The sequence below is a fragment of the Capronia epimyces genome, assembly GCF_000585565.1.
Source record: "Capronia epimyces CBS 606.96 chromosome Unknown aczIQ-supercont1.11, whole genome shotgun sequence".
In the NCBI taxonomy this organism is placed as follows: domain Eukaryota; kingdom Fungi; phylum Ascomycota; class Eurotiomycetes; order Chaetothyriales; family Herpotrichiellaceae; genus Capronia; species Capronia epimyces.
This window is the reverse complement of record NW_006912914.1, coordinates 110,954-137,201: the sequence shown is the minus strand read 5'-3', so window position 1 is coordinate 137,201 and position 26,248 is coordinate 110,954. Positions and strand designations below refer to the sequence as shown.

General features: G+C 52.7%; 8 protein-coding genes across 8 annotated transcripts; 4 read left to right on the top strand and 4 right to left on the bottom strand.

Annotated features, from left to right (window-relative positions):
• Window positions 1–598: 598 nt before the first annotated feature.
• On the bottom strand, window positions 599–1,804 carry A1O3_10086 (uncharacterized protein; the record flags this gene model as incomplete). Its single annotated transcript, XM_007740177.1, has 1 exon — window positions 599–1,804. One exon carries the CDS (start codon window positions 1,802–1,804, stop codon window positions 599–601), a length of 1,206 nt encoding a protein of 401 aa, XP_007738367.1.
• A 2,314-nt stretch (window positions 1,805–4,118) lies between these two features.
• Window positions 4,119–5,189, bottom strand: A1O3_10085 (alcohol dehydrogenase; the record flags this gene model as incomplete). Its single annotated transcript, XM_007740176.1, has 2 exons — window positions 4,119–5,088; window positions 5,137–5,189. The coding sequence occupies 2 exons, from the start codon at window positions 5,187–5,189 to the stop codon at window positions 4,119–4,121; spliced, it is 1,023 nt and encodes a 340-aa protein (XP_007738366.1).
• A 1,348-nt stretch (window positions 5,190–6,537) lies between these two features.
• Window positions 6,538–7,316, top strand: A1O3_10084 (uncharacterized protein; the record flags this gene model as incomplete). Its single annotated transcript, XM_007740175.1, has 2 exons — window positions 6,538–6,766; window positions 6,832–7,316. The coding sequence occupies 2 exons, from the start codon at window positions 6,538–6,540 to the stop codon at window positions 7,314–7,316; spliced, it is 714 nt and encodes a 237-aa protein (XP_007738365.1).
• Window positions 7,317–8,974: 1,658 nt separating this feature from the next.
• A1O3_10083 (uncharacterized protein) lies at window positions 8,975–10,672 on the top strand (the record flags this gene model as incomplete). The annotated part of the gene is made up of 2 exons (XM_007740174.1): window positions 8,975–10,460; window positions 10,545–10,672. 2 exons carry the CDS (start codon window positions 8,975–8,977, stop codon window positions 10,670–10,672), a joined length of 1,614 nt encoding a protein of 537 aa, XP_007738364.1.
• A 1,854-nt stretch (window positions 10,673–12,526) lies between these two features.
• On the top strand, window positions 12,527–14,695 carry A1O3_10082 (uncharacterized protein; the record flags this gene model as incomplete). Its single annotated transcript, XM_007740173.1, has 1 exon — window positions 12,527–14,695. One exon carries the CDS (start codon window positions 12,527–12,529, stop codon window positions 14,693–14,695), a length of 2,169 nt encoding a protein of 722 aa, XP_007738363.1.
• An 823-nt stretch (window positions 14,696–15,518) lies between these two features.
• A1O3_10081 (uncharacterized protein) lies at window positions 15,519–17,189 on the bottom strand (the record flags this gene model as incomplete). The annotated part of the gene is made up of 1 exon (XM_007740172.1): window positions 15,519–17,189. The coding sequence occupies one exon, from the start codon at window positions 17,187–17,189 to the stop codon at window positions 15,519–15,521; it is 1,671 nt and encodes a 556-aa protein (XP_007738362.1).
• Window positions 17,190–18,567: 1,378 nt separating this feature from the next.
• Window positions 18,568–21,308, top strand: A1O3_10080 (minichromosome maintenance protein 3; the record flags this gene model as incomplete). The annotated part of the gene is made up of 2 exons (XM_007740171.1): window positions 18,568–19,134; window positions 19,185–21,308. The coding sequence occupies 2 exons, from the start codon at window positions 18,568–18,570 to the stop codon at window positions 21,306–21,308; spliced, it is 2,691 nt and encodes an 896-aa protein (XP_007738361.1).
• Window positions 21,309–21,977: 669 nt separating this feature from the next.
• A1O3_10079 (uncharacterized protein) lies at window positions 21,978–23,797 on the bottom strand (the record flags this gene model as incomplete). Its single annotated transcript, XM_007740170.1, has 4 exons — window positions 21,978–22,274; window positions 22,327–22,768; window positions 22,827–23,278; window positions 23,336–23,797. 4 exons carry the CDS (start codon window positions 23,795–23,797, stop codon window positions 21,978–21,980), a joined length of 1,653 nt encoding a protein of 550 aa, XP_007738360.1.
• Between the last annotated feature and the right edge of the window lie 2,451 nt (window positions 23,798–26,248).

The following is a 26,248-nucleotide window of genomic DNA, read 5'->3' as shown; positions in this document are numbered from 1 at the left end:
TTCTTCTTCTTCTTCTTCTTCTTCTTCTTCTTCTTCTTCTTCTTCTTCTTCTTCTTCTTCTTCTTCTTCTTCTTCTTCTTCTTCTTCTTCTTCTTTTTCCTCTTCCTCCTCTTCTTCTTCTGCTTTGGGTTGGCATTCTGGACTCGGCCCGGAAGGTACAGCAACGGTCCCGATCCCTACTCTGGCCATTGAGTACGTCCTCTTTCAAGGAGGTGAGAGAGAGTTAGCTGGTCTGGCCTGGTCTGGTCTGGTGTGATATTGGTTGGGAATCAATTCCAAAATCCAACATTGACAATCAGTCACCTCAGCTTCGAGCGTCGAGATGCCATTGCCAACCCAACTCAAAAACCAGAAAAAAAGGGAGCAGTCTCCGTCACCATGCCCATGCCCATGCCGATACCAATACCAACAAGCTATCCAATATTCCAATGTTGATACAAGTTCCCTTGTCAAAGGACCGGCCTTTCGGACAAATTCCTGCGCCTCTTGAAATCCTTCTGCATGAGGTATATTGGCCCCATCACATTTTGCCCTGATCCCTCTGATCCCTCTTTCCTTGTCCGCCGCTCATGTTGCAGCTGTTATATCCTCTTCCTTCCTAGCTAAATCCTTTCCTCAGTATTTTTCTTAGCACCTTCTTAGCACCATTCTTGGAACCTTTCTTAGCACCCGCTGCGGCCTTTTTGCCGTGAACCACCTTATGGTATTTATCCAGCGCCTTGTGAATATTGCTCAGCCGTCCATCCACGCCATAGAAAAGAATGTTGTAGATTGCTCGGTAGACTGCTTGTATGCCATCTGGTTCGTCCAAGAAATGTCTGGATAAGGTTGTGAGATGGAAGTCGGGCAGCTGGCCTTCTTGGGTCGGCGCCTTCAGCCAATGCACATTGATCCGAGCGAGCTCGTGGTCCATGACGACAGAGAAAAATTGTGGCTCGTCATAATCCAAGACTTCCACTCCGAAGGCTCGCTTGGTCAATTCGATTATACCATTCATTGCAATGGCTCCGGCTCCGGCAGCCTGGTTTTGACCGGCAAAGTGGGTTCCCTGGTTGGCTTGCGACTTGAACTCGATGCTCAGAAACGGAAAATTGAGCCCTTGCGCTGGGACAGCGTAGCTTTTGGAGTTGTCAAACTCTGCCATAGACGAACGGATCATCGTGTTTTGGTCCTTGGTGAAGGCATTCCTGGTGTATCCAAAGGCAAGATCCGGCTTCGGTTGACGTAAGTACTTGTTTTCCTCATCACCACAGTCTGGAGGAGGGATGGATAGGCACCACAATTGATCCGCAGCCACTGTCAATCGTGGATCGGGAACATTGCGTCTGGCTGGAATGATAACGGGGACCAATCCATCTCTGACGGAAGTCTCATTTGCTGCCTCAGACAATCGACTCTGTTCTATTATCTGCTGAACGTCGGGAGAATCCAGATCAGGCACTGCTTGTGGCTGTGATACAATCATTTTTGCCCGTGCCATCAATCCTGGGGTTGGCTCGGCACTGTTGATATAGATATTGTGATGCATTAACGTTTCGCGATATGTTGTGTCAGAAACCATTGGAAGAGTCCTGTCGGATGATGTTTCGAGAGCTTCAGAGTCGTCTGAGTCGGAGGAAGACTCGCTTTGCCTGAGGTCTCTGCTCTCTGAGGAAACCGTACGGGAGCAGGTGGACTTTTCTGTCCACTCTTCGACGTATTCGACCTCCTCCTCCGCTGGCTGTGATTTGGTAGGAGGCCTGGAGCTGGAGCTGGAGCTCTGGATGGGCTGGGACTGCAGGATTACTGCATCATTGTCAGCCATGGGGTACTTTGACAGGAATGGGCATGGTAGAGTGGGAAATGACCTTTTTCTTTTGTCCTGCGGCTCTTTCGTAGGTTTTCTGTCGCGTCTTCGTTGTCTTCCTTGGTCTGGGTGATCTGGTCTCGCTTTGCTGTGGTCCATTAGTTTAGCTATATGCTCAACGATGAACTTCGGCTTCAACAGCTTGACTCACCGGGAAAGACAAAAACCGGCGGTTTAGGAAGGGGCGGGTAACCTCGCCATGGACTTCTGTCTAGCTTTGCAACATCCATGTCTCGCTGCTTATCACCTGCTATCGGGTAGGTTGAAGTTGGATAGTAGGAGTCTGGATCTGCTTTGTCTCGATCACAGACAAGAAAAAAAACCAGGGCGGCTTCGTAGAGAGATGCAAGTTGCCCAGAACCAACAATCTGATTCAGTCTGTGAGAATTAGGAACAAGGCAAAAAGATGTGTCTCTAAAGGTCATTTTAAGTGACTCAAAACAACCACTCCGCGATTGGCCAATCTTGACGTTCATGCATTTAGCATGTAGCATTCCAGACTAAGATTGCCATCCGACATTCCGTTCGCATCGGATTGCTCGTGTGTGTCTGCAGAGCTGTCACAGCGCCAGAAGTTGGTATTCACATTCCAGCATAATCTCAGCTCAAGCCATCGTGGTCCGTCGGTAGTTCATAAAGAAGGCAGAACCGGAGGTGAATCAAAGGTCTCGGCACACTGGCAGTGAAATGCCAAAGGCCTAAGTCAATGAATAGAGGTGAAGGAAATGCTCAGCCAGGGTGACAGCTGATGTTCTTGGTGCTTCGCAGGGACCGAGACAGTGAGCTCCCAATGCAACATGATTAGTTCGCCACAGTTGCTTTCGGCACAGTCATGGTCTGCCACACCTCCTCCCCTCCGTGGGCCAACATACCTGGTACATAGAATGGCATCTATGGCTACCACAAGAATCCAGGAATGATGGAGTAGGATACTAGTAGGACTGTAGCAGAAGTGGTGGTGGTGTTGTTGCTGATGGGAGGTGTCTTGGCAAGGCAGGAGCACCTCAAGTTCGATGGGAATTCAAATTCATGACAGTCGGTCAGAGCCTGTCCTGTCGGCATCCCTATCCTCTACTGTGTCTCATCGTCGTGAGCTGATCAATTAGGCGAGAAAGTCCTCCGATACGCCAAACCAATCCAATTCGCAAGGACTGCGTTCCACTCCTCCCATCAAACCGATGCTATCTGAAATCACTCCCTACGATGGGGATCATCCTTAATCCCCAGGGACCATTTAAACAAAGGAGGAGCTGCTAAAGGATACTGGTTGAAACACTGCTCTGTCTCCTACTGTCGAGTTGATTAATTAATCCAAGACAATCACTGGTACCTAGTCAGCTGCAATACCAACTCTCTCTCTCTCTCACTCAGAAGACCGGCCGAGCCCTGCGGCGTCGCTCTCGTTCGCACTCCACCTACTGCATCTGAACACACATCTGCCAAACCGATGGGGTTGCTTGGTATCATCCCTTGTTGTTTCAGCTTCAGGCTACGTCAACAAGGTCAGTAGCACAGACTTGAACCTCCCATGATGAAGATCTGCACCCAAGTTGTGAGGTAGGTAGAGCGATGAGCTAGACGATAGACGAATGAGGCATTGTCGCAATGAACCACATGGCCGACCTATGAGACATAACTAGAAAGAGTGTTCAAGCCGCAGCCAGGACTTTGGACGCACCGCACTGCGAAGGAAATGGTAGAAGGTCGCACGACGACAAAGGGGGTGTAGGCAGAGAATGTAGGAGGAGCTGTCGACCGGAGAATCTGTGGAGATCCAGATAGATGTTAGCAGAAACGAATTCCAAGGTTGGATGGAAGAAGAGTCACGACTTACATACAAGCATGATGTCAATCGCATGGTGGAGAGCTGCAGGACGGGACGACGAACTAAGAGCCTAAGCCTGCGGAAAATCTGTGGAGGGACGTAGATGACGGGCTAAGGCTGTGGCAGTCTGAAAGTGACTGCTAGTGTGAGAGAGATTGGAGAGACAGCAAACAAATGAACAAGCTGGTTACGCAGTCAGGCGTACTTGATGTGTCTGTGTGGCAGACATGATTTACAACTACGGAGTACGGATACAGAGAGGCATATCAAATCAGCCACAGCCACAGCCCCAGCCACAGCCACCTTGTAGATTAGTAAACACGTTGGTTGGATAAGGTAGCTTAACCCTGGAATAGTGAGCTTGTCCATCCACTTAGTGACCTTATCTCTGCGATACTATGTACTATACTACTATACTACTATAGGTTCCTAGTTGTATGGATCTATTTAATATCCTTGTCTCTTCTTTGGCTGGTATGGCTCCTCGAGATACTTGATGTCCTCCTCGCTCAGCTTGAGCTTGCAAGCCTCCACAGCTTCGTCTATTCTCTCCTTCTTGTTCAAGCCCACAATGGGAGAAACATCCTTCTTGCTCAGACACCAGGCGATTGCAATCTGGGCCATGCTCTTGCCCAGCTTCTTTGCCACCTGTTCCACCCGACCAACGATCTCTTCATCCACTTTGTCGTCTCTTGAGCGAACCAACATCTGCATGAAGTAGTCCGTCTTCTCACGCAAACTGTCTCGGCTAGTCCACGGACGGGCCAATGCCCCACGTGCCACAGGGGACCAAGGAACCAAGCCAACCCCAGTATGATTGCAGTATGGGATCATTTCGTTCTCCTCCTCGCGGTAAAGCAGGTTGTAATAGTTTTGCATCGAGATGAACTTGTGCCAGCCATGGCGGTCGGCAATGTTCTGCAGCTCCTGGAATTCCCAAGCCGCCATGCTTGAGGCCCCGATATAGCGGACCTTGCCGGACTCAACGACATCGTTCAAAGCCCTCATGATTTCTTCACGAGGAGTCGAACGGTCGAGGCGATGGATTTGGAGCACGTCGATATAAGTGCCTAGGCGAGCAACGCTCTTGTCGACCGCATCCAGAATGTGTTTTCGACTGAGCCCAACCTGATTCAGCAAGTCGCCCTCATTGATTGTACTGGCACTGATTGAATTGCCAGGATGTTCCGGAGTGACGCCGAAATAGCATTTACTCAGGATCACGAGGCGCTCTCTGGGGAGATTATATTTCTTGATTGCTTTACCAATGATCTCCTCGGATTGGCCATGCGAATACACATCCGCCGTGTCCCAAGTCCTGATGCCGGCGTTGTATGCATACTCAAGCAGTGGGAGCGATTCTTCCTCGTTGAGCACCCAACCTTGCCATTGCGGGTTCCCGTACGACATTGCACCACTGCCAGGATTAGAGAGAACCCCAGTGCACTGTCCTGGATCGACTTACAGAATGACCTTGGACACCTTCAGGCCCGACTTTCCGAGATAATGGTACTCCATTGTGGTCTGGTGTGGAAGGAGGTGTTTTGTGGATGATTGTCCGAGACTGAGGCTGAAAATCTTCTGTGGGGTGGTGCTTTGGCACTGGTCAGAGACGTGAGCAAACCGTGGTGTCTGTTGGATGTTGGACGGGAGCTTGGATTCTTATACTTTCGATAAGAGTCTACCAACGCCTTGGCTTGGAGTTGCGGCCGCATCAATTTGAGGGGGGAGGGAGGAACAAGCTGGCTCCGCTGCGGTGCGGCCGCCACCCCGCTTCTTCCTCCGTCTTATCTCTTATCGTCCAGGCGTTAGGTCGGAGGTAACACGAGCAGTTGCTATGCCCGAGCGAGATTAGTCACCAGAAACCCGCCTGACATCACGTGCACGCTCTCGCAGACAGTCTCATCACGTGCTCGTCCTATCTCCGTCGGCCACAGCATCACGCAAACTCATCCTTCCCCTGAGGGCTGATGGCATGCCTGGGATAAAGTCAATCCTGTCTGTTGCTGGGAAGAGACGACGGGCGAGTGCCGGATGCAAGCTGTCTTATGCTTGAGCCATATGGCCTGTCCGCCCTCTGTCCTGTTGCGAAGGGACCAGCGGTGAATGACCGGCTCCATTGCTCAGTCCGTGAGAAGCTAGGGCTTGCAGTCTCTATGAGCCTGTAGGTCTTGTGATGGAATCGGAGATGCTTACAGACCCCTTTGAACATCTCTTGGAGTGTCTGTTCTGGTGACGATATGCCAGTTTCATGCTGCATGTTAGGCTCAGGAGTGGGTGATGATACAGCCGGCATGCATTCTCTGTGCTGGACGAAGCAGTCTCAAAGGATGATCTGCTTTCCCAGTCAAGCAATGAGACCAGATCCGGGTTCGGCTGTACTTCCCTGGCGCAAGGCTGAGCATAATGAGTCTTGTCTCTAAGCTTCTAGCACACTGTGGAAGCCGGATATGGCCATATTGGAACAAGGCTGCACTGCGCACTGCAGAATTGTGAGCCATCGATCGACTGTGTCTGGCCATAGTGTTTGACAGTCGGCTTACCTGCAGTTACTCTGCTGGCCACAGTGATGCAGTGATTGAAACTCCCTTAAGTCACCGCCAAGAGCAACACATGGCCAGGATGGGAGGTACATCAACAACCTGAATTGCCCGGTAGTATCGTACACACCGCCTTTGATGAAAGACTGCGCTGAATCTCCATGCCCATGCTCTTTGTACCTGTTCCATTCAGCACAGCTTTCCACTCGCTTGTCCATGTTGTCTTAACTCACCATCGAGCGCTCTATCCAAACAGCAAGGCCAGCCTTTCAATCGTCCTCTTTGCCATTCCACAGCTGAACATCTGTCCTCAGCAGGGTCATAGTATGGGTACGACATTGACAACAGAGTCCGCCCCTGAGCTTCCTCCGGGATATGAGTGGATGGAAGATGTCATCGCAAGAGAGCAGCAAGCCCAAGACAATCCTCCCCTTCCTTCATATCCATGGGAAAGCAGAGGCCTTGTTACCATTGGCAGGACACTGGTCTTTAAGATGCCTAAAGATGACGACTGGGATAAACTGGACAAAGAAAACAAGATGGCTCGCAAACGCGGTAAGTGTGAGGACCGGGGCTGGTATAGGAAAGAGCGGATCACTGACCGACTACCAACCGCACAGAGTACCTCTGCCAACGGTACAATGAAATCAACCTGTCCTTTGAGGAAGATCCCCCCAATGTGCGCAACAAACGTGGACCGATCCAAGTGCCCAAGAATGACTACTACGCACTCTTCGAAGTATGGGACTCTCCGAATGCCGAGCCTCAGTACCACATCTCCATGACTCTGTTGGAACACGGTTTGGGCCTGTTGAATGACGAATTCAAGAAACTACACCAAGACCTGGTGAGGGCTGCTCTCCAACATATAGAAGCAGCAGAGAAGGCAGCAAAGGAGGCAGCAGAAGAAGAAGCCAAGCGCCGAGCGCTACTCAACAGACCTGTCGGCAATGATGAGGCCGACAATAAAAAGGCCGACAAAAAAAAGATCAACAAAAAAACGGACAACAAGGAAGACAAGCCCAAGAAATCCTCTTCCAGAGCACCCCGAGGGCCTGCAAAGAGAAAGAGGGCCACCAAGCCGTCCAATTCAACTGCCAAATAGGCCATAGGGTTCGCCAGTCGCATGCCATGCGCTGCGGACGGACCTCCAGCTGTGATGTGTTGACCAGAGACAAAGACTGAGAGATTCTACATGAGCAGGCAAAGCCAAATGACAATACTGTAGTGCTACTACTGTTTCTCCTGTTGTAATTGTTGTCGTAGTAGTAGAAGTTGTGAATCAAAGCCCACCAGGTGTTCTTTCCTGACGCCCTCACACAGTCCATGGTTTCTTTCCGTGTCTTTGCCGACGAACAGAAACTTGACCATAATGTCACCAGTCTTTGATTCATCCATGCACACCTATGGGGACGGGTTGGAGACATGTCCTCTCTTACTTCTGCGCCACTCTAATATCAAGGCGTGCGACTCGGTAGGTAAAGGAGGGGGAGGTCAACTTCCAGGCGGTAGGCAATTTGTGAATAGTTCATGTATGAAAGATGCGCCTACGTCTATTTCGCACCACTTGTATTCAGCTAGGTGCAAGAAACATGGTCAATTGTTGATCCTGTGTAGTAGCAAACTGCACTGCGCTCCGCAGCTGAGTGTCTGGTGTTGCTTGGCCTGGGTCTTGGCAAGGCTGTTGCCCCTGAATTTCACCTCCACGTCAATCTACTTGCACCACCAAGCACTACCTCTGAAAAAAGACTCGCCCCTTAGCGGAATTAATGCCTAGACCTTGACCGTACAGGAGAACTAGTCGTAGCACTTGTATGATAGTGGGATTCATAAAAGTCGAGTTGACTACCCAGGCCCCCGGGAATGATGCATGCTGGTTGCGATAGATACGACTCGGCCCACCCCAGTCCAAGCCGAACTGAGAGACTGGTGTCAAAGGAGAGGTGCTACAACGATTTGGTAAAGCCACGGATTCTTTGATGAAAACTTCCATTGTTCTGATGGTTCACTCGTCGAGCCTGACGTCCATTGTGAGCATTGTTCGGGCATTTTCTTTGTTCACGCTTTATCCACGGCATTGTTTGGTTACTTTCACCGATTGCAGTGCCAGGCATTGTGTAGCATCTAAGACTCAAGGCTGAAACCCTCATGGCCTCAGGTCGACAGAGGGCAGGGCCAGCCTGCGAGAACCGATCAGGGTTCCAGGACCAGAACTGTTGCCTTCAGACAGAACACCGAGACTACTCGGGCTTGATATTCGTAGAGCTCATACGCGGACGTGTGAATGCTCCAGTCGTCGCTGTGAACTGCACCTCGGGGAGAAAGACTCGTTTTCTTAGTGCACGTTCCTTTGTCCGCGGCGAACACAAGGCAGCGCAGGCCTATTTCTTTGGCGAGGCTGCGCCGCGAGTCTCAGATCGAGTGAGACACCACTGCCTCACTAGACAAGGTGAATAGACCTGCAACAACCACCTCTACTTCTTAGTTGAAGATCACTGACCTTCTTTAAGAGCACCATGCTGCTCGGCCCATCCTCCCCATCTGCATTGACTCCTCCCACAACCTTCCCACAGCTGTCTTCAGGCTCGCTTGACAGTCTCTTAGATCTTCCTTCTCCATCCGTCATCGGCAACAGATCAGGTCGCGTTTCGGTATCCCTGGAGGACCGAAAACAAGCTGCGAGTGCTGCAGAGAATCATCCGACTGCATTTGCTTGCCGACCGCCTGGATCTTGGAGATCTATAGAGCTAGCACCACAGCATCATGGACCAAGGCTGGTACCACTGGTCCTCTGAGCCGTCCTCCTCTTCCTATAACGGCAACGACTCGCTTACCGCCGCTATGCTAGCAGGAACCCAGCACTATCCAGTATACACGACGCTGCTGGCGCCCGAGTCTTTGGCCTCGTCACGATTGCCACCACCCAAGACGTCAGACAAGCCGTACCGGTTGAGAAAAGGTACCCGAGGGCACCAGAAGTCGAGAATAGGTACTCGGGGGTGCCAGAACCCTAACCCTAACCCTGAACCTACTAAGGTTAAGGATATCCCGACTTTCCCACGCTACGACGAACCTATCCCAGACGAGGCGTCCCTGGAGGAGATCTGCGAACTGTATCCAAACCACCTCCAAGGAAAGTATCTGGATGCCTTCATCCAATGGACCTGGACCGGACTTGACATATACAACCGAATGACGAAGAAGGCACTCCAACTGCTCGGACGCTACCGGATTGCGGGGAGCAAGGGTCACGGCAACCGAGCCAATTTCCTGGGCAAACGCCTCAAAGCCCGTATCAAGAGCATGACTGATGACGAGGTCAAGGAGCTGTGCGAGGCGCCTAAGATCCGTAAGGCCTTGAAGAATGGCAGCGATCGATACGGGGCTTGCAAGCTCGAAGGCAAATTCCCGAACCCCCTTGCTCAGAGAGTGCGGACGCTTCCTCAACGAAAAGGGAGGAAGATGCTCAAGGCACTACCGGCCCATGCCCCAGACGTGCAAGACCTGCGTGTTCAGGAATCAAGCAGTACCTTCAAAGAAAACTTGATCAAATTGGACGACTGCTGGCGTGAACAGTTGAAACATGCATATCGCATAATCGACATCGACGCCGAATCCCACAACGCCACAACCAGGCAGCACGAACTATGGGTTCTCGAAATCGTCCACCTAACAGCCACTCACAACTTGCTGCCGCTGTTCCACGTCTCCAGCAAGGAGAGGTACCTGGTGTTCGAAAAGTTGATCAACACCAAGGCTCATGACAGATTCACCGCCTGCAACCCTTCTGCGTCTGGCACTGACTGGTCGGCTGTTCTCAATACGCCTGAAGTGTATGCTAAATGGCAGACAGATGCTGCCGACATCATCCTTGCGCAACACCAGGATATGGCTGCGGAGCTCGGTGAGTTCGTGGAAGGTCTGAACGACGCGCGGCAGAGCGACAAGAAAGTACGGATACCCGGCCTCATCAAACGTGCTATCGAGACAACCGCGGACTTGGCAGCACAATTTTCCACTTCAACCAATACAGTACCTGAGCGACCTATCCAGCATCTTCAACCAATGCCTCAACCTCAAGGATATTATGTCTCTGCAAACATGATGCAATGGTTGGAGAATGTCTCGGCGGGAAGAGGCCCTAGTCCTGCCCAGCCCCTGCGATTCGTCCCAGAAAACATGGCTGGCCCAGCTGTGAGTGATGCCATGTTCATCGCAGATGCTGTCCTGCAGAGTGATGACAGCAGAGGTATGTGCTGGCACGGTGAGACTTTCGACGCAGGCGAAGCAGACCGACTTTCCCTCGATAGAAACGGAGCTGACGGAGGTTTAGTGATCCAAGTCCCACACCAAGGTCTGTCAGATATGGCTCCTTTTGACTATCAACGCTGCGAACTTGCCGTGGAAGACAATATGGACTTCTTGCTGGACACGGAGCTGGCATATTATGATGGCTTTTGACGGCTCTCCAGCAAGCTGTCGATCGATATCGAGAGGGGAGTGTGGGGAGTTTGTCCGTATCGATCGTGCAAGACGAGGGAGGATTGTTCGAAGATTCCCTAGAAAGAACCAAGTCATCGTCACGAGGATTTCGCTCTACAATGATCCCCTTACAAAGGATGGAGCTGAGTTTGCTGCAGCTGCATAGCTCGGCCACCAAGGGTCCTGCATCGACAAGAGGAGGAAATGAAGGACAGCAGAGCTAAAGGAGTATAGGACAGGATCCATATGAAGGCCATCTCGCTACTCCAGCAGGTTTGTGTTTTTCCCAGATTGCTTCCCTGCTCTGCACAGATCGGCACAGACAGCTGGCTGTAAATGTGTTCAGATCGGCTGGCTGCCGGTGACAATGGAGGATTCTTAGATCGGAACTGCGCTTCGAAGGAGGTCTCGTGTCAATAGATCGGCGAAGACAGCTGGCTGTCACGAAGTCAGTCATAGAGATCGTCTCACACAGATCGGTTTTCTTATAAAGCCCTGCAATAGACAAATGCCATCCATCACACTGAAAGACCAGCACTGCACAGCACAGGCCTGTCTCTGCTCTTCCTTCCTCCCATTTGAATAAAGGATCTCTGCAACACGGGAAGTAGAAGTGCTAACAATGCAATGCTTCAAGCTCCTTTGATCTGCGATATCGCAATGTGGGTAGGCTCTTTGCTCTTTGCTCTTCACCGCAGTCTGCAGTCCCTCAAAACGTGACCTGCCTTCACAGCACATTGACGTCAGGGGTCGTAGTGTATGCTTTCAGTGGAGAGTAAATATGGTTTGTCTTCTTCCACCACAATAGCCTGGGACCCGGAGATTAGCCGCTGCGGTCCTGCTCCTGACTCAATCACATTACCTGGCTTTTATTCATCGGTTACTCGGCGCCCCATATTGCCACTTGCCGCTCTCCACTTGCCACTTGCAGATCGTGTCATCTCCCCTGACAAACGCAGCCTCGTTGACTCTGAACAGGACGGCGCAAAGGGCTGTCACAGAGCCCATATCACCTGGTTTGGGCTCTGGTCACGGGGAGGTTTATGAAAACGAGAAATAGAATGAGGGCCAATCGGCCAGTCATGCTCAATCTCAAACGCCCGATGGCATTCTTTTTTTGGTCGAAGGCTGGAGACCGGCTCTCAGAGAAGGCACAAGGCTTGGTCGAACGCTCGATCGGGTTCCTGAAATCAAATCGTACTTTAGCCAGACATAGAATAGAACCCATGACCTTCTCGAAGTGAACAATGCCGTTCGAGCGTTGGTGTCTTTCGAGTGTGGCCTGCATTGTTCGTTTAACTCCTGCTCCAGGTGACGCCGACTAAGTTGAAATGTAGATTCGGTTTGCTGGGTGCTGCTCTGAATCGGGGTTCTGTAGGCTCTTGTCATTCTTCGCAGACCTTGCCTCAAATGCATATGCTATTATCCAAAGACCACAATAGCGTATTGATCGATGCTTTTCTGCCGGACCTTCCAGGCTGGTAAGGTATTCCGAGTACGTGAATCCGTGTACACTCCTATAAATCTTAGCCCAGTTGTTCCGCCGAGCCTCACCGTCTATCACCCGATCTCAACAGTGAGCAGCCACAAGAGTCAGGCTTTCACAAAGTATCTTTCTTGTATCACCCTCTTAATCCAGACAGGTTGGTACAAAGAGACACAGGAAAATCTGTCACGACAGGAAACAGTGGTGTCGATCTTGATAGATCGGCTCGATATCAACCTACCATCCATCACCAGCCTGCACAGATCAAGTTGTTTGACACTGTCTTCCAGCGTCAGCCCGTTCAGCTCTTTGTGACAGGGTCAAAGGCAGCCGCAATCACTGGCAACATGGATCCGTCTAACCCTTTTGACTTCCCATTCGATGGTAAGCAAGACAACAGTGTTCTTCTCTGTGATTCCAAGCCTGACGAGCCAGACCCAGAGACAATCCCGACACTGTGGCCAGACGATGAATTCCCTGCTGGCATTGTGGCCGATCCAGATCCCAACAAGGGAGCCATACAAGATCCAAATGACCCATCTTCCTCAGCACATCCAACAGACGGCGATGCCAACACTGAACAGCAGTATCTCAATCCTGAGATCGGCAGTTGGCCAGATGTCCAAGACCCGGCCCTCGACCAACCGGGGGACGAAACAACCTTCACGGAAGGCAATCCTAGTGGTGTGTATGGCCATGCAAACTTCCACACCATCGAGTTTCCAGATTTCGAAGAGCAGATTGAATGGAGAGGTCAGCCAATTGGGCTCCCCACAGACACCGCTGGCTATGCGAATCCTTTCCCACAGTTCGATACAAGTATCGATCCAAACATTGAGGGAATGGCCATCCAGGGGGGCCAAGCCACCTCGCTTTTAACGAACAATGCTTTCAATGAGCTCGCTTTGATTGGGCCGGGCCCTGCAATTGCCGAGTTCGAAAGCCCTGGGGGCTTGCAACCAGCTAGTGGTCAGGATGACATGAGATATCCAAACGATTTCATGAACCAGTGGGTATCTTTCGCTCCAGATTTGTCCGCCAACGACAATGCCAACACACTCCCACTCGAGTATGGAGTCGAAAACGAGGAGACTGTTGAGGGAGCTCTGCCGTCCAGAGCAATATATCAGGGTCAAGACGTACCACTCGCTTCCACATACAGCACGTCACTCCCAAACCCGACGATACAGTATCCATTAGCACCCAGCAGCATCATACCGGTGCAGGGAAATCCTGCCCAGGATTCACCACAGGCACCGCTGGCCAGCAGTGGAGCTGGACCAGGCATTGCTCAAGGTGCTGGACCAGGCACTGCTCAAGGTGCTGGACCAGGCACTGCTCAAGGTAGTGGGACTGATGGTAGGAGGCGAGCGTTTTCCAACAATCCACGACTCCCCCGTGTGCGCGATGTCATGCCGAGGTCGGCGCCTCACCAGAGGCTATCGACAAACTTGGTGCCCTCACAGCAAGCCATCACGCTTGGTCGTGGCAGAAATTCGGGTCTGAACCAGCTTGCTCTGTTCGGGTTGGACGATGTCCCCAGGACAATATACCCCTTGGAAGTCCACAGAGGACGTATGGGCCGTGCTTCGTCATCACAGTATCCTGCGGCAGACACGATCCTGCCTGCAAGGCTCTCATTGCAGGAAATTTGTAAACAATACCCAAACCACGTTTGGGGCTCGCTGCTCCGCATTTTCATCGCGGAAGGCTGGACCGCCGAACAGATCTGGCAGGAGTTGCCGGAAGACTATCGCCACAACGAAGCGACCACCAGGCCGTGGAATTACATACAAGCAGCCTTTGGTCGCGAAACGGACCAAATGACTAAAGAGGAGACAGGACAGAAGCGAGTGCCAGCGAAGAGAAAGAAGGACGACGGCGATGATGACCTTCCTCCTCTCCCTCTCCCAACCACACGCCAGCTAGGACTGCCACCATTGCCCTCTGGGCCGGCCATTCCTGTTGTCCCTTCGCTTATGAACCCTGTCCTGGCTCCTCAGTCTGTGACTGCTTCTGCTCCGATACCGACTGCTTTCGCTGCCCCTGTTCCTATGGCTATGCATATGCCAGCCCCAGCAATGCAGCATCAGGAGGACAGCATGACTGTCCAGCAATTGCAACAGAATGTCACCCAGCAAAGAGATAGGATCATGGAGATTCTATTGCAGATTGAAAGGATGAGAACTCAGAGCACGTCCGAGAACGTGACAGTTCAAGCAACCGTGATCGAGTACAGAAACCGTCAGGATCGGTGGATTCAGTCCGTGGCGGCTCGCTTTGGTCACCTAGCCCCAGGAGAAGACCTCGGAAGTCTCAATATCGTCGACCTGATTCGGAGAGTATTCGAGATACAGAACCCGAACTTCTCAGCCACTGAGACATTCCTGAGCTATCAAGCCAGGACTACCTGGTTCGCATGGAGACAATACCTTCGCTTGGTAACGTTGTGGGCCCGCGACTATGAGCAGATGCGGGATGAGATGGTGCAACTGGCACATGAGATCTATGGCTGATATCTCGCCAATAGAGGACAGGGGATGAGAATAGGGGTAGGGATAGGGGGGAAGCAGGGGGGGTGGATTGCCATGGAACCTGATGATTGTTGAGCGCGAGCAAGTGGATTTTTAGCATCGCGACAGGTGGAACTACCACTTCGGTAGCATCGAGTTATTATGGCATGGTCATAGTAGCCATATGGCTCTGCGATGTCAAGCAGTGCCTGGCTGGTGGATGGCCATGAATTGAAAGCACGATCCTGACATGCGTTTCCATCCCTTGACATGCTTGAGATTTTAGATGAGGTTGAAGTAGCCTCGTCGGCAAAGTTGCCCAGCGTCCGTAAACGGCTTAGCTCCACTTCGGCAGATAGTTATTCCGATCCGATGATTCTTGCCGGATCTTTCTGAGGTGACCGCCTAGAATTGATAAGGATATCTACCAAGATACTTTGACCGCGTGTTTTTCAGCCTATATCAAACCTCCCTGTTGGCCGCTATGGATAAGCAGTTTGATACACGTGCGTTCAAGGTGCCCGCCTCTGATATTATAGCCCTAGATACTTGTTTTCCGGTGACCTGCTGTAGCCATCCGAATATCATACTCTTCTAGCTATTGACGGCCACTGCTTATATCGTACTATATAACTCACTAGGATTCTAGGGTCCATCATGTGTATCATACTACTTTATATTTCTAGATCTCGGTGACTACTGTTTATATTCTCGTGTGTATCAACTCTAGGCCTGGATCTCCACCTTTGCTATCGTGTACCTGATTGGCTTTAGACCAGGGCGCACCCCATATACTGGGTTGTAATCTGTATGGATTTTTTACATCTTAGCCACTAGAGTCACCCACATCTGCACTGGTCACTTCTCCAACAGGTGCCGTCGGCAGTCCGGCCCCGATCTTGACTTCGAGAATCGCACATCTACCGCCCTTGACCGCATCCACGGCCTTGGGCAACTCCGCGAGTAGTTCCGCTATCGTAGAGATAGTCGCTGCCCATGCATGCCCACCGCTTGCTGCCTTGGCGAGGCCGGCATAATCAGGTGTCGGCTCGAAGCTGATATTCAGGGCCTTGTTGTCGACTTTGCTGCCCTCGCCATGCGGGTGGACTAGGAGCATGGACTTTCTCGGTGCATTCCAGCCCTTGTTATTCAGGACAATGGTTAAGATCGGGATGTCGTAGCGCTGGGCGATCCAGTACACAGACCCAGGCACGGAGAACAAAAAGCTGCCGTCTCCTACGATCTGACATACAAATTTGCCTTTGTTGGTGCCGGTGCGATCACCCGACTGCATGTCTCGGTTCTCGTAATCGGATGCGAGTTTTATTCCCAACGCTCCACCGCCGGACCATCCAAGGCCACCACCGCCACAATTGATCCATGATTTCGGGAGTACGGGTGCAATCTGGTCGGCGATAAAAGCGGTCAGAGTCACGGCTTCCACGGCAAAGATGGTGTCCTCCGGCACAGTCGCTCTGATCTGTCCACCCAGGACATGGGGGTCGATGGCGGTGTTGTGAGGATCCGAAGGGATTTTAGCCAGTCCCTTGAATTGACTCCACCTCGCGGTATGAGCTTCTTGTCTCTTTCTGCGGGCTGTAATGTGGGCCTCGTCTGACAGTGCTGCACTCAGCTCCGAGTTCGAGGCAAGATAATCGTTGAGTTGAGTAAATGATGTAGTGGAGTCCACCTTGAACCGAGCATAGGCTGGAATATAGAAGACGGGCATCTGTTGTTTCAAAGGATCCACATCGAGATGGACGATCCTCGCATCATCTCTGGGCTTGCATTGGGTCGGTATCCAAGGCACATCGCAGTCGACCACGAGAATGAAATCGGCGGTGGCGATGGCTGGATCAGAACCGTACCTCAGACCCAAAGCTGCCGGGTGATCGGCCGGAAAACACATGTCAGAACCACCTGTGTCGAGGACCCGGAGTCCGGGGATTTTGTCTGCTAACGCAACAGCTGCGGCGACTGATCCTGGATTTCGTCCAGTGTATCCCACAATGAGTAGAGGCTCTGTCGCCTTGACGAGCTCATGGGAGATCATTTTGACAGCATCCGGTGGTAGTTCGCCGAGTGATACTGCCTTCCAGACCTCTTGGTTTAAGTGATAGGGCTCAATGTCTTCCTCCATTGGCTCTCGCGCACCACAGATGTATACCGGCCCTTGGGGATCACTGGTTGCAAACTGCAAAGCGCGGTTGACGATCTGCTTGACATTACGGCCGGCCTTGATCTCGCCCGTATACCTGCAATATTGCGCGACGATCTGCTTTTGATCAGGGACATCTTGAATCCAATGGATGTATTCTGTTCTTGAACCACGGTATTCCCCCTCGATTGTATAGGGAGACAACCCGGCGAAGATGAGAACCGGTGCTCGCCCACAAGAAGCATTGTGAACGGCCGCAGCCAGACCCTGTGTACCAACATCGACGTGCACGATAACGCACTGCGGTTTGTTGCTCAATCTTGCCATGCCATCTGCCATCGAGAGGGCTACCATCTGTGTACATGTATTTCAGCATCGCGTCCAACTCTTTGTGCCATGTCTGCGTACCTCGTTTGGGCAGGTGATGATTCGAGGGAAGCTTCCTTTCTTTTCATTTTGACCTTTGACAATTGCTTCGATGATAGAGGGGTGGTCGGAGCCTAGGTTCACGAAGACATGAGTGATGCCAGCCTGGGAACTAGTCAGTCAAACGTTGGCTCAACAAGGAGCAATTGTAGGGGAAACGAGCCTCCCAGATGGCCTCAAAGAAGGCAAAGGATGTGCTGTAAGCGCTGTTGGACTATGTCAGTACGAAAGATAACATCTCAGGGATTAACGGCCTTTGCTATACGATGTAGATGTTGCTAGTCCGACGGATCCCATTTCGGACGCTGGATTGCCAGCCGGCCTGTGTATTGTTGTGTTGTTATGTTGCTTTGTTCAATCGAGTGTATTCAGATTGCCTGACGACACTGTCCTTTCAAGTGAGTTCTGCCTGGAAGGTAGGATATTTACGGACGGGCATGGGATCTCAGACGGCGGGACCTAACTTGGAGTAGCAAGAATCGCAAACATTAATACTGCTCACACTTTAAAACAAGAGGCAGCAATTAGGGTTTGCCGACACCATGCGACACTGCTCCGTTGTGTGGGCTTCAAGCAATTGCGTGCCAGCCAAACAGAAGGGGAATATTCATGTCACCCTTGCGTTGTGGCGCGTTAATCCATCTTGTGACGAAGAACGGCCCATTCACTAGTGAGGACAGATGGGATAGACGAGCAGATATAGCATTGGCGGAAGGAAAAGAGGTGGAGGGGAAGAGGAGGATAGTCGGTCGATCGAGAGCTGCCTAAGAACCCTCTTGAGTCCTTACCCTCCTCAGCCCCTCTCTCGCACCTGCGCTCTGTGGGGTTCCGGGGAGCCTCGGTCTTCCAGGCTGCTCCACCAACCAACAGTCGCCCGGCACCCGATGTCGGCATCTGCTTTCTTCCATATACGGTGGACGGGTACGAGTACGGAGTGCAGAGTGGAAGGTTCAAGCTTCACTTGGGAGAAAGTTCTAATGATGTAGTCCGTAGCACACCTAAGGTACGCCGCCCACAGTCCAATTGTATGTGAGGTTGACGGACCAATCATAATGTTTGAATCCTGCTGCTCATTACTAGGACCTAAGGCACGCGCCAAGCCACTTTACGCGCGACGCGTCGACAGCGCGCACCGTGTCATGTCACACCTGATCTCTGATCTGCCTCCTTGAAGCAGTCAGGGACACCAGGTGAACGTGAACGTTAACGTTCTTAATCCCCCATTCCAAGGATCACCAATACTCATATCAATACCGATCTCGAACAGAAACGCCGTTGAGACCCGCGCAGCATGGCGCTCACCATCACCCAGCTTCGCGATGAAGCCATCCGTGACAGGATCCGACTTGCCACGGAATTCCTCGACCCGACCGACGCTACAGCTAGATCGTACCGCGCTGACATTGTATTGATGCTGAACCGTGGCCTGCGTCGACTGGTGGTCAGCATTGACGACATCCGAACCCATTCACGAGAACTTGCCGACGGCATCCTCTACACACCTTTTGACTATTCCCCGGCGTTCGACAAAGCCTTGAAGAACATAATTGCCACGATCCCCAATCGGGCCCCATTTGAACAAGACGAAGACAGATTATACTATGTGGCATTCTCCGGGTCCTTTGGAGAGACTACTTGCAATCCCAGGACGCTGGGAAGCGCCTTGCTCAACAGGATGGTGTGTCTGGAAGGAATTGTCACCAAGTGCAGTCTTGTCAGGCCGAAAGTCGTCAAAAGTGTACACTGGAACGAGAAGACACAAAAGTTTCTGTACCGAGAATACAGGGATCAGACAATGAGTGCAAACGCACCTGCGAGTCTCAGCGTCTACCCCCAAGAAGATGGGGACGGGAATCCGGTAAGGAAATCCAGACAGGTCTTCCACATGACATGCTGAATCCCTCCTAGTTAATCACCGAGTATGGATACTGCACATATCGAGACCATCAGACCATCAGCATACAAGAAATGCCTGAGCGGGCGCCTGCCGGTCAGCTACCTCGCGGCGTGGATGTCATCATGGACGACGACATGGTGGACCGTGTCAAGCCCGGCGACCGTATCCAGCTGGTGGGGATTTTCAGGTCTCTCGGTAACAGAAACGCTGGATCAGGATCATCGATTTTTCGCACGCTGATTCTGGCCAACAACGTGGTGCTACTGTCATCCAAATCAGGAGGCGGGATTGCTCAAGCCACAATCACGGATCAAGACGTCAGGAATATCAACAAGCTGTCCAAGAAGAGCAACGTCTTTGAGTTACTCTCACAGTCGCTTGCACCCAGTATCTACGGGCATGACTACATCAAGAAAGCGATTTTGCTCATGTTGCTGGGCGGGATGGAGAAGAACCTGCCGAATGGCACTCACTTGAGAGGTGATATCAACGTGCTCATGGTCGGCGACCCGTCAACAGCAAAGTCCCAGCTTCTGAGATTTGTCCTCAATACCGCGCCCTTGGCGATTGCCACGACCGGGCGTGGCTCTTCTGGCGTCGGTCTCACTGCGGCAGTGACGTCCGACAAAGAAACCGGAGAGCGACGACTTGAAGCCGGTGCCATGGTCCTGGCAGACCGAGGAGTCGTCTGTATCGACGAGTTCGACAAGATGAGCGACATTGATCGTGTAGCGATCCACGAAGTCATGGAGCAGCAGACCGTCACCATCGCCAAGGCGGGGATTCACACCTCGTTGAACGCCAGATGCAGTGTGATTGCCGCAGCCAATCCCATATTTGGCCAATACGACAGCAACAAAGACCCACACAAGAACATTGCGCTACCGGACTCTCTGCTCTCTCGTTTCGACTTGCTTTTCATTGTCACCGACGACATTGACGACAAACGGGACAGATCGATCTCCGAACATGTCCTCAACATGCATCGCTACCGCCAACCGGGCACGGAGGAGGGGGCTCCGATCCGCGAACAACCGAATCAGATTCTTGGAATCGGTCTCCAGGAAGAGCAAAGCTCGACTCAGTCGACAGAAGTGTACGAAAAGTACAATGCCATCCTGCACTCGGGCTTCTCCATCGCGGGCAGAAACCGAAGGAAGCAAGTGCACCCAGTCAGCATGCCGTTCATCAAGAAGTACATCCAGTACGCCAAGAGCAGATGCAAGCCGGTCTTGACCCAGGAAGCCAGCGAGTACGTGGTGAGCGCCTACTCGAACCTGCGCAACGAACAGATCAAGGCAAACGAACGACGAACCAGTCCCATCACCGCACGCACGCTGGAGACGTTGATCCGTCTGTCCACTGCCCATGCCAAGGCGAGGCTGTCGGGCCGAGTGGAAGAGAGCGACGCCGTCGCAGCCGAAGAGATTCTCAAGTTTGCCCTTTTCCGCGAAGTCGCTGTCAAGGAAGACGGGCGGAAGAAACGCCGCAAGACGCGCGATGCCAACGACGGGAGCTCCTCCGACGACGACTCCTCCAGCGAGGGCAGTAGCAGCGATGACGATACCCCATATCGCGGCACGAGATCTTCAGCTACCACTGGCAGTGGCAGGGGCTCCAAACCACAGACGAGAAGCCAGCGATCCGCCCGTGCCAACGGGTCTACCAATGGCAGAGGTCCGGCGCGGACGAACGGCCGTGCAGATGCCCAGCAGGACAACTCGGACGATTCGGACGCGCATGACCCCCAGCCACAGACCGGCGCCGAGTCGCAAATGTCTCGCATGAGCATCGCCAGCTCGCTACCGAGTTCGCAGCTCCCGTCGACCCAGACCGACTCGCAGTCGCAAGCGCAACGGGCCGCCACGCCCGAAGAAGAAGAAGATGATGCACCGACCATCTCACAGCCACGTCTGGCTTCTTTCCGTGCCGTCCTCGGCTCGCTGGCGCAGACGTCGCTGTTCGAGAACGACATGGCTACGGTGGCCGACGTCGCCGCCGCAGTCAATCATCGCATGTCCGAGAGGGACGAGGCCGAGTTTTCCGACCTCGAAATCACCGCCGCACTGAGGTCGATGGCAGAGGCGAACAAGATCATGTTCTTGGAGGACACCGGTGAGGTCTACACGTTGTAGGCTTCACGTGAGGCTAGGGGCCTGCAGAGTATAAAGGCATCACTGATGGCTTTTCACGATGGGACGCATGCACGCAATCTGCTTTTTTGCTCTCTCTTTTCCTTTGTATTAGTTATGTTTTGTTATGGGATGAAACGGTGCCACGCAATACAATACAATACAATGCTTAATTGAGATCCTCACCTGTCTATGTCGCTACCCGATGGCGAGGCGCATATGGTGCTAGTCTGTCTGTACGTACCCGCTTTACACGAGTTGGCGCGTTGGTTGGCGTGTCGACATGATCTCGACCTACTGTAGCATGCCGTACTAGGCCCCACAGGCTAGCCCTATACAACAAGAACACATGCTGATAGACCGATCCGCGTCCTCGAGATTCGATTGGGGATGGGAAAGTCAAATAGGAGAATTAATATCGATGATTGCTTGATTCTTTGACTGAGTACTGGTGAGTAACTGAATTGGATGACTAACTACTTGCAGCGAGCAACTCGTCCGCTCTTGCAAGGATGCTAACACCGGACACTTGGTCCTGCTACGCTCCTGACCTCCACTGGGAATGGTGCACCTTGGGGTCACTGATAACTTCTATGGCCCGGATCCCGAACTTATTTGCAATTGCCAAATCCAATTCCAACAGGACGTCCATTGATTGAGGCTTGTTCAAACCTAAAAGACGGAGCCCTTGCGCTCAGCCTCGGCGATGATTTCGCTGTTGAGCACACCGCCCTCGCCACCCATGTGATGGGCGAAAGTCTTTGAAGGTTTCCACTTAGAGGATGTTCGAGGAGTGGATTCTTCCATCATCTTGTCAATTTGCTCGAGCGACAGGCCCTTGGTCTCCGGGACGAGGAAGTAGGAATACACAAAGGCTGCGGTACAGAGACCGCCCCAGATGAAGAACACCGATGAGCGCAAGTTGCCGTGTTTTGGACCGACCATGTAGGGAGTGATGACAGCAATGATCTGGATTCAATATGTTAGCACGAGACAAGAAGACAGGGAGGTTGGCACCTACAGTATTCCACAGCCAGTTAGAGGCAGTCGACAGACCAACGCCACGTGATCGAATGGGGAGAGGGAAGATCTCGCCAATAAGAACCCAGGCACCGGGACCCCAGGTGGAGGCGAAGAAGAAGATGAAGATGGCAATAAAGGCAATCTGGGCGTTGACTGCCGGGATGTTGTTGGCACGGCTCTCGCCGGCAGCATTGAGGTGTGTCTTATTGAAACCCACGGTCACGCCAATGATGGCGACGAGAAATTGGCAGATCAGCATACCGAAGGCACCACCGATCAGAAGTGGGCGGCGGCCGAATCGCTCGACGGTGTAGAACGAGATCGGGGTCGAGCAGACATTGACCAGAGTGAAGATCAGCGAGATCAAGAAAGTGTTGGAGATGGCCCCGGTGGATTGCAGGAAGGGAGTGGAATAATAGAAGATAAAGTTGACACCCGTCCTATGCGGGGACCCAATGTCAGCTGCGTCTTGGCCGCTACGGCGAGGGTGAAACTTACCATTGTTGCATCATCTGGAGAGAAGTACCCAGAATCGTCCGGCGGAGATTGGATCTTTGATCTCGGAGACCGCCCTTGAAGCAGTTTGCCCAGCTGGAGAACCAGCCAGAACTAGGAATGATCTGTCGCTCATACTCGTCGTTGGCGATGATCTCGGCCAGTTCCACTTGAATGTACTCCGAGTCGCTAGGCTGGCCACGCAGCCGAGACAGAGAGTCAATAGCTCTCTGGATGTGCCCTCGTTTGACATGGTATCGGGGCGAATCTGGCAAGAACACCAAGCCTCCACCAAGGATCATGGCCCAGATGAATTGGATGGCAATTGGAATGCGGTAGGCGCCTGTATTGGTGCGGTTCTCTGTGCCGTAGGTCACGCACGCGGCCAGGAGCAAACCGATAGTGATGCAGAATTGGTAGCCGGACACCAGGGCGCCTCGAACCTTCTTAGGGCACTATCGACAGACCGCATTAGCCGGAGGCTTTTGGAAAAAGAAGACTGTGAGACTTACGATCTCGCTCATGTAGAGAATGACGACTGCGCTTTCAAATCCTACTCCAAATCCTGCGACCAGACGGCCGGCAACGATGACGCCGAGTCCATGACCAGGTCCGGTGGCCATCTGAATGATGACGCCGAGGGCATAGATAACACAGCCCATGATGACGGTCCATTTTCTTCCAATGATATCGGCAACGTCGCCGGCAATGAGAGCACCAAAGAAGGTTCCGCAGGACAGGATGGAGACGATCAAAGACTGGTGGGACGAAGAGAGGGCGGTGGCATTAGGGCCTTCGATGACATGGATAAACTCCTTGCAGCCGTTGATGCCGTTGATGTAACCCGAGTCGTAGCCAAAGAATATGCCTCCGAATGAGGCGAAGGCGCAGATGAGGTAGGCCTTCCAGGTGACGGGGGCCTCGATGCGGTTGACATCGGTGGTGGTAGAGAGGCTGCGGATCTCGCCCGGCATGTTGAAGGGACTGGGGACTGTGTTTGTCCTTAGGTCAAGGCTTCACAAGGCAGAAGAGCAGAGGCAGAGATTGCTGTTGGCAGACACAGAGGAGAGGATCAGCTCACGAGAGCAAGAGCAAGAGGCAGATGCAGAGGCGGAGGCGGAGGCGGAGGAGGGGGCAGGCGGGATTCTTAAAACAAAGAGCTTGGGGACAACAGCTGCGGTGCTCAACGCGAAAGGACAACCAAGCAGCTGCGTCTCCGTCCAGGGTCTGCGATGACACGCTGGGAGGGACGAGTTCACTGTACCGTCCGCCAGGTGATCGCAGAGGAATTCCTAATGCGACAAGGGCGCGGCGGTGTGATTGGGCCTCGCGTGTAGACAAGGAATTCCAGTGGCATTGACTGCCTGCTCCCAGACTTGGTTGCCCTCTCACTGGGTGGAATTCGCAAAGCCACCGAGTCACGAGTCACGATTCACAATTCACAGTCATTCACAGGGTGTCATCGACTGCAAATTTCGAAGGCGTCTGGGCCGGGGGGGACAAAGGTTTCATTGTCTCATTGCTGGATGGAGGCCCGATTGCACGCACGATGATGCCTCGACCGCGTCAATCGCGGAGAAGCTGCCACCAGGCCAGGGGACCGTCGCCTTCTTTTCGCATACAAGCATCAGCCCCGGCAGCCCATCAGCCCATCAGCCCGTCAGCCCACCCCCCCGCAGGCCCAAGGCCCAAGGCCCCTAAGCCTAAGGAGCTATAGCCAGAGCCGGGGACGACGCCACAGGTCCTACTGTAAGGGCTTAGGGGCTGCCTCTAGCCAGATTGCACGCTGCTACTGGATCCCCAGGCACCGCTAGTATCTGGCTGATTTTTCCTCCTTTCCTCCTCTAGGCTTCCCCAGAACCTACCTAGGTAGCCATGGCGCCGCATGACAACACCTCCTCACTTCTACCCAGCGTTTTGATGCCCCCGAACATGCCTCTCCTTGCCGATGTTACAGCATAGCACACTTCGCTGCTCATCGAACACGGTCCTCCTTCCGTCGAGGGACAGACATTGGACAGAGCTTGGCCCACGAGGGTTGAGGGACTCGCCGAAAGAACTTCAAAAGCTGGAGAGTGACAATAGACACAGTGGCGCACTTGATTGGAGAGACGGAAAATCGCATGCTATTACCTCTCGAGTCTCAACAGCTACTCGTACGTACTCCGTGATCGACAAGCGGGACCCATGATGTCCATGGCCAGCTGTCACCTTGGTTCCCTGGATCCAATGGGCGAATGGACGTAGCCACTCCGCTCGCTTTCACATTCGACCTGCGCAAGGATGGCAGCTCAGGAAGCTACTGTAGCCAAATTCATGGGTCAGCTGCCAGGGAACTCACTCCCACCTCCGCCGGCAAAAGTCCCAATCTGGGTAGGTCCCCGGGCAGCTGCCTCAGGAGCAATGTCACCAATGTTACTCTGGATGCGACCGAAGTCCAAGATCAGATTGCGGGCTGTGGCCCTCCTATCCGCAGTGGAGTACGAGTTCCCTTCTATTCTACCGCCAGCCTGGTCCTCTAAAGTATTCCGCTCTCATGGTTGCACCACCACATAGCTATCCGACAGGGGCCAAGGGAGGCAAGATCTCAATACGATGCGGATCCTTTCTTCAGCTGCGCCTGTAAAGATATTGCCACACCGATGGTACGTTTGCGGAACGACCTCGGATGGGAAGACGACTCCTGGCTGACGTTGTTGCGAAAGTGGCTGGAGACCCCTCCAAAAAAAGACCAAGACGATGCGACAATAGAATAAGATCGGGGAAACCTCGCAGATTTGCGCCCAATCGAGATGGTGCTGCTCCAGTGGAGAATGGATCACTGAGATCTCTCGAGTCTCTACCCACCTTGCCTGGTGACCACGGCGTGTTCGTGTCTGGTGGAGGGTGGAGAGGGGGACACGGTGGAGTTGGCAAATCCAGACACAGACACCGCTGTCTCTCCTCTATGTTTGGTTGTCATTCAAGTCAGCACTGACCGTCGCGCGCTTCTAGAAGGATTCGAAAGCGCTATGTGACGATGCTTACACATGTTCTGTGCACATGGTGCCAACCGCCCACAACACCCATCCCGAACCGAGGTCGTTGGATCTTGATTCTGTTCGAGATTGAGGGGAGGAGAGAGGGGCTGGTCTGGAGCAGATGCTGATTGAGTCTGGGTCTGATCAAAGAACAACGGGCGACACCCTGTGGCTGCAGCACCTTGGAATCATGATCCATCTGTGTTGCATGTGACTGCAAGTCATTTTCATCTGACCAGCATCAATTAACTTTTTATCTTCATTGCCACCTAGCCAGCACCCCTTCCTAGGGAGTCACTCGTCGCCAAATCCTTTCGCCGCGGTCTCCGACAAACACACAGATACATGCGCCTGAGGTACGCAGTACAAAGGGAACATTACGCTTGTGCCCTTCCCTTCTCCTTG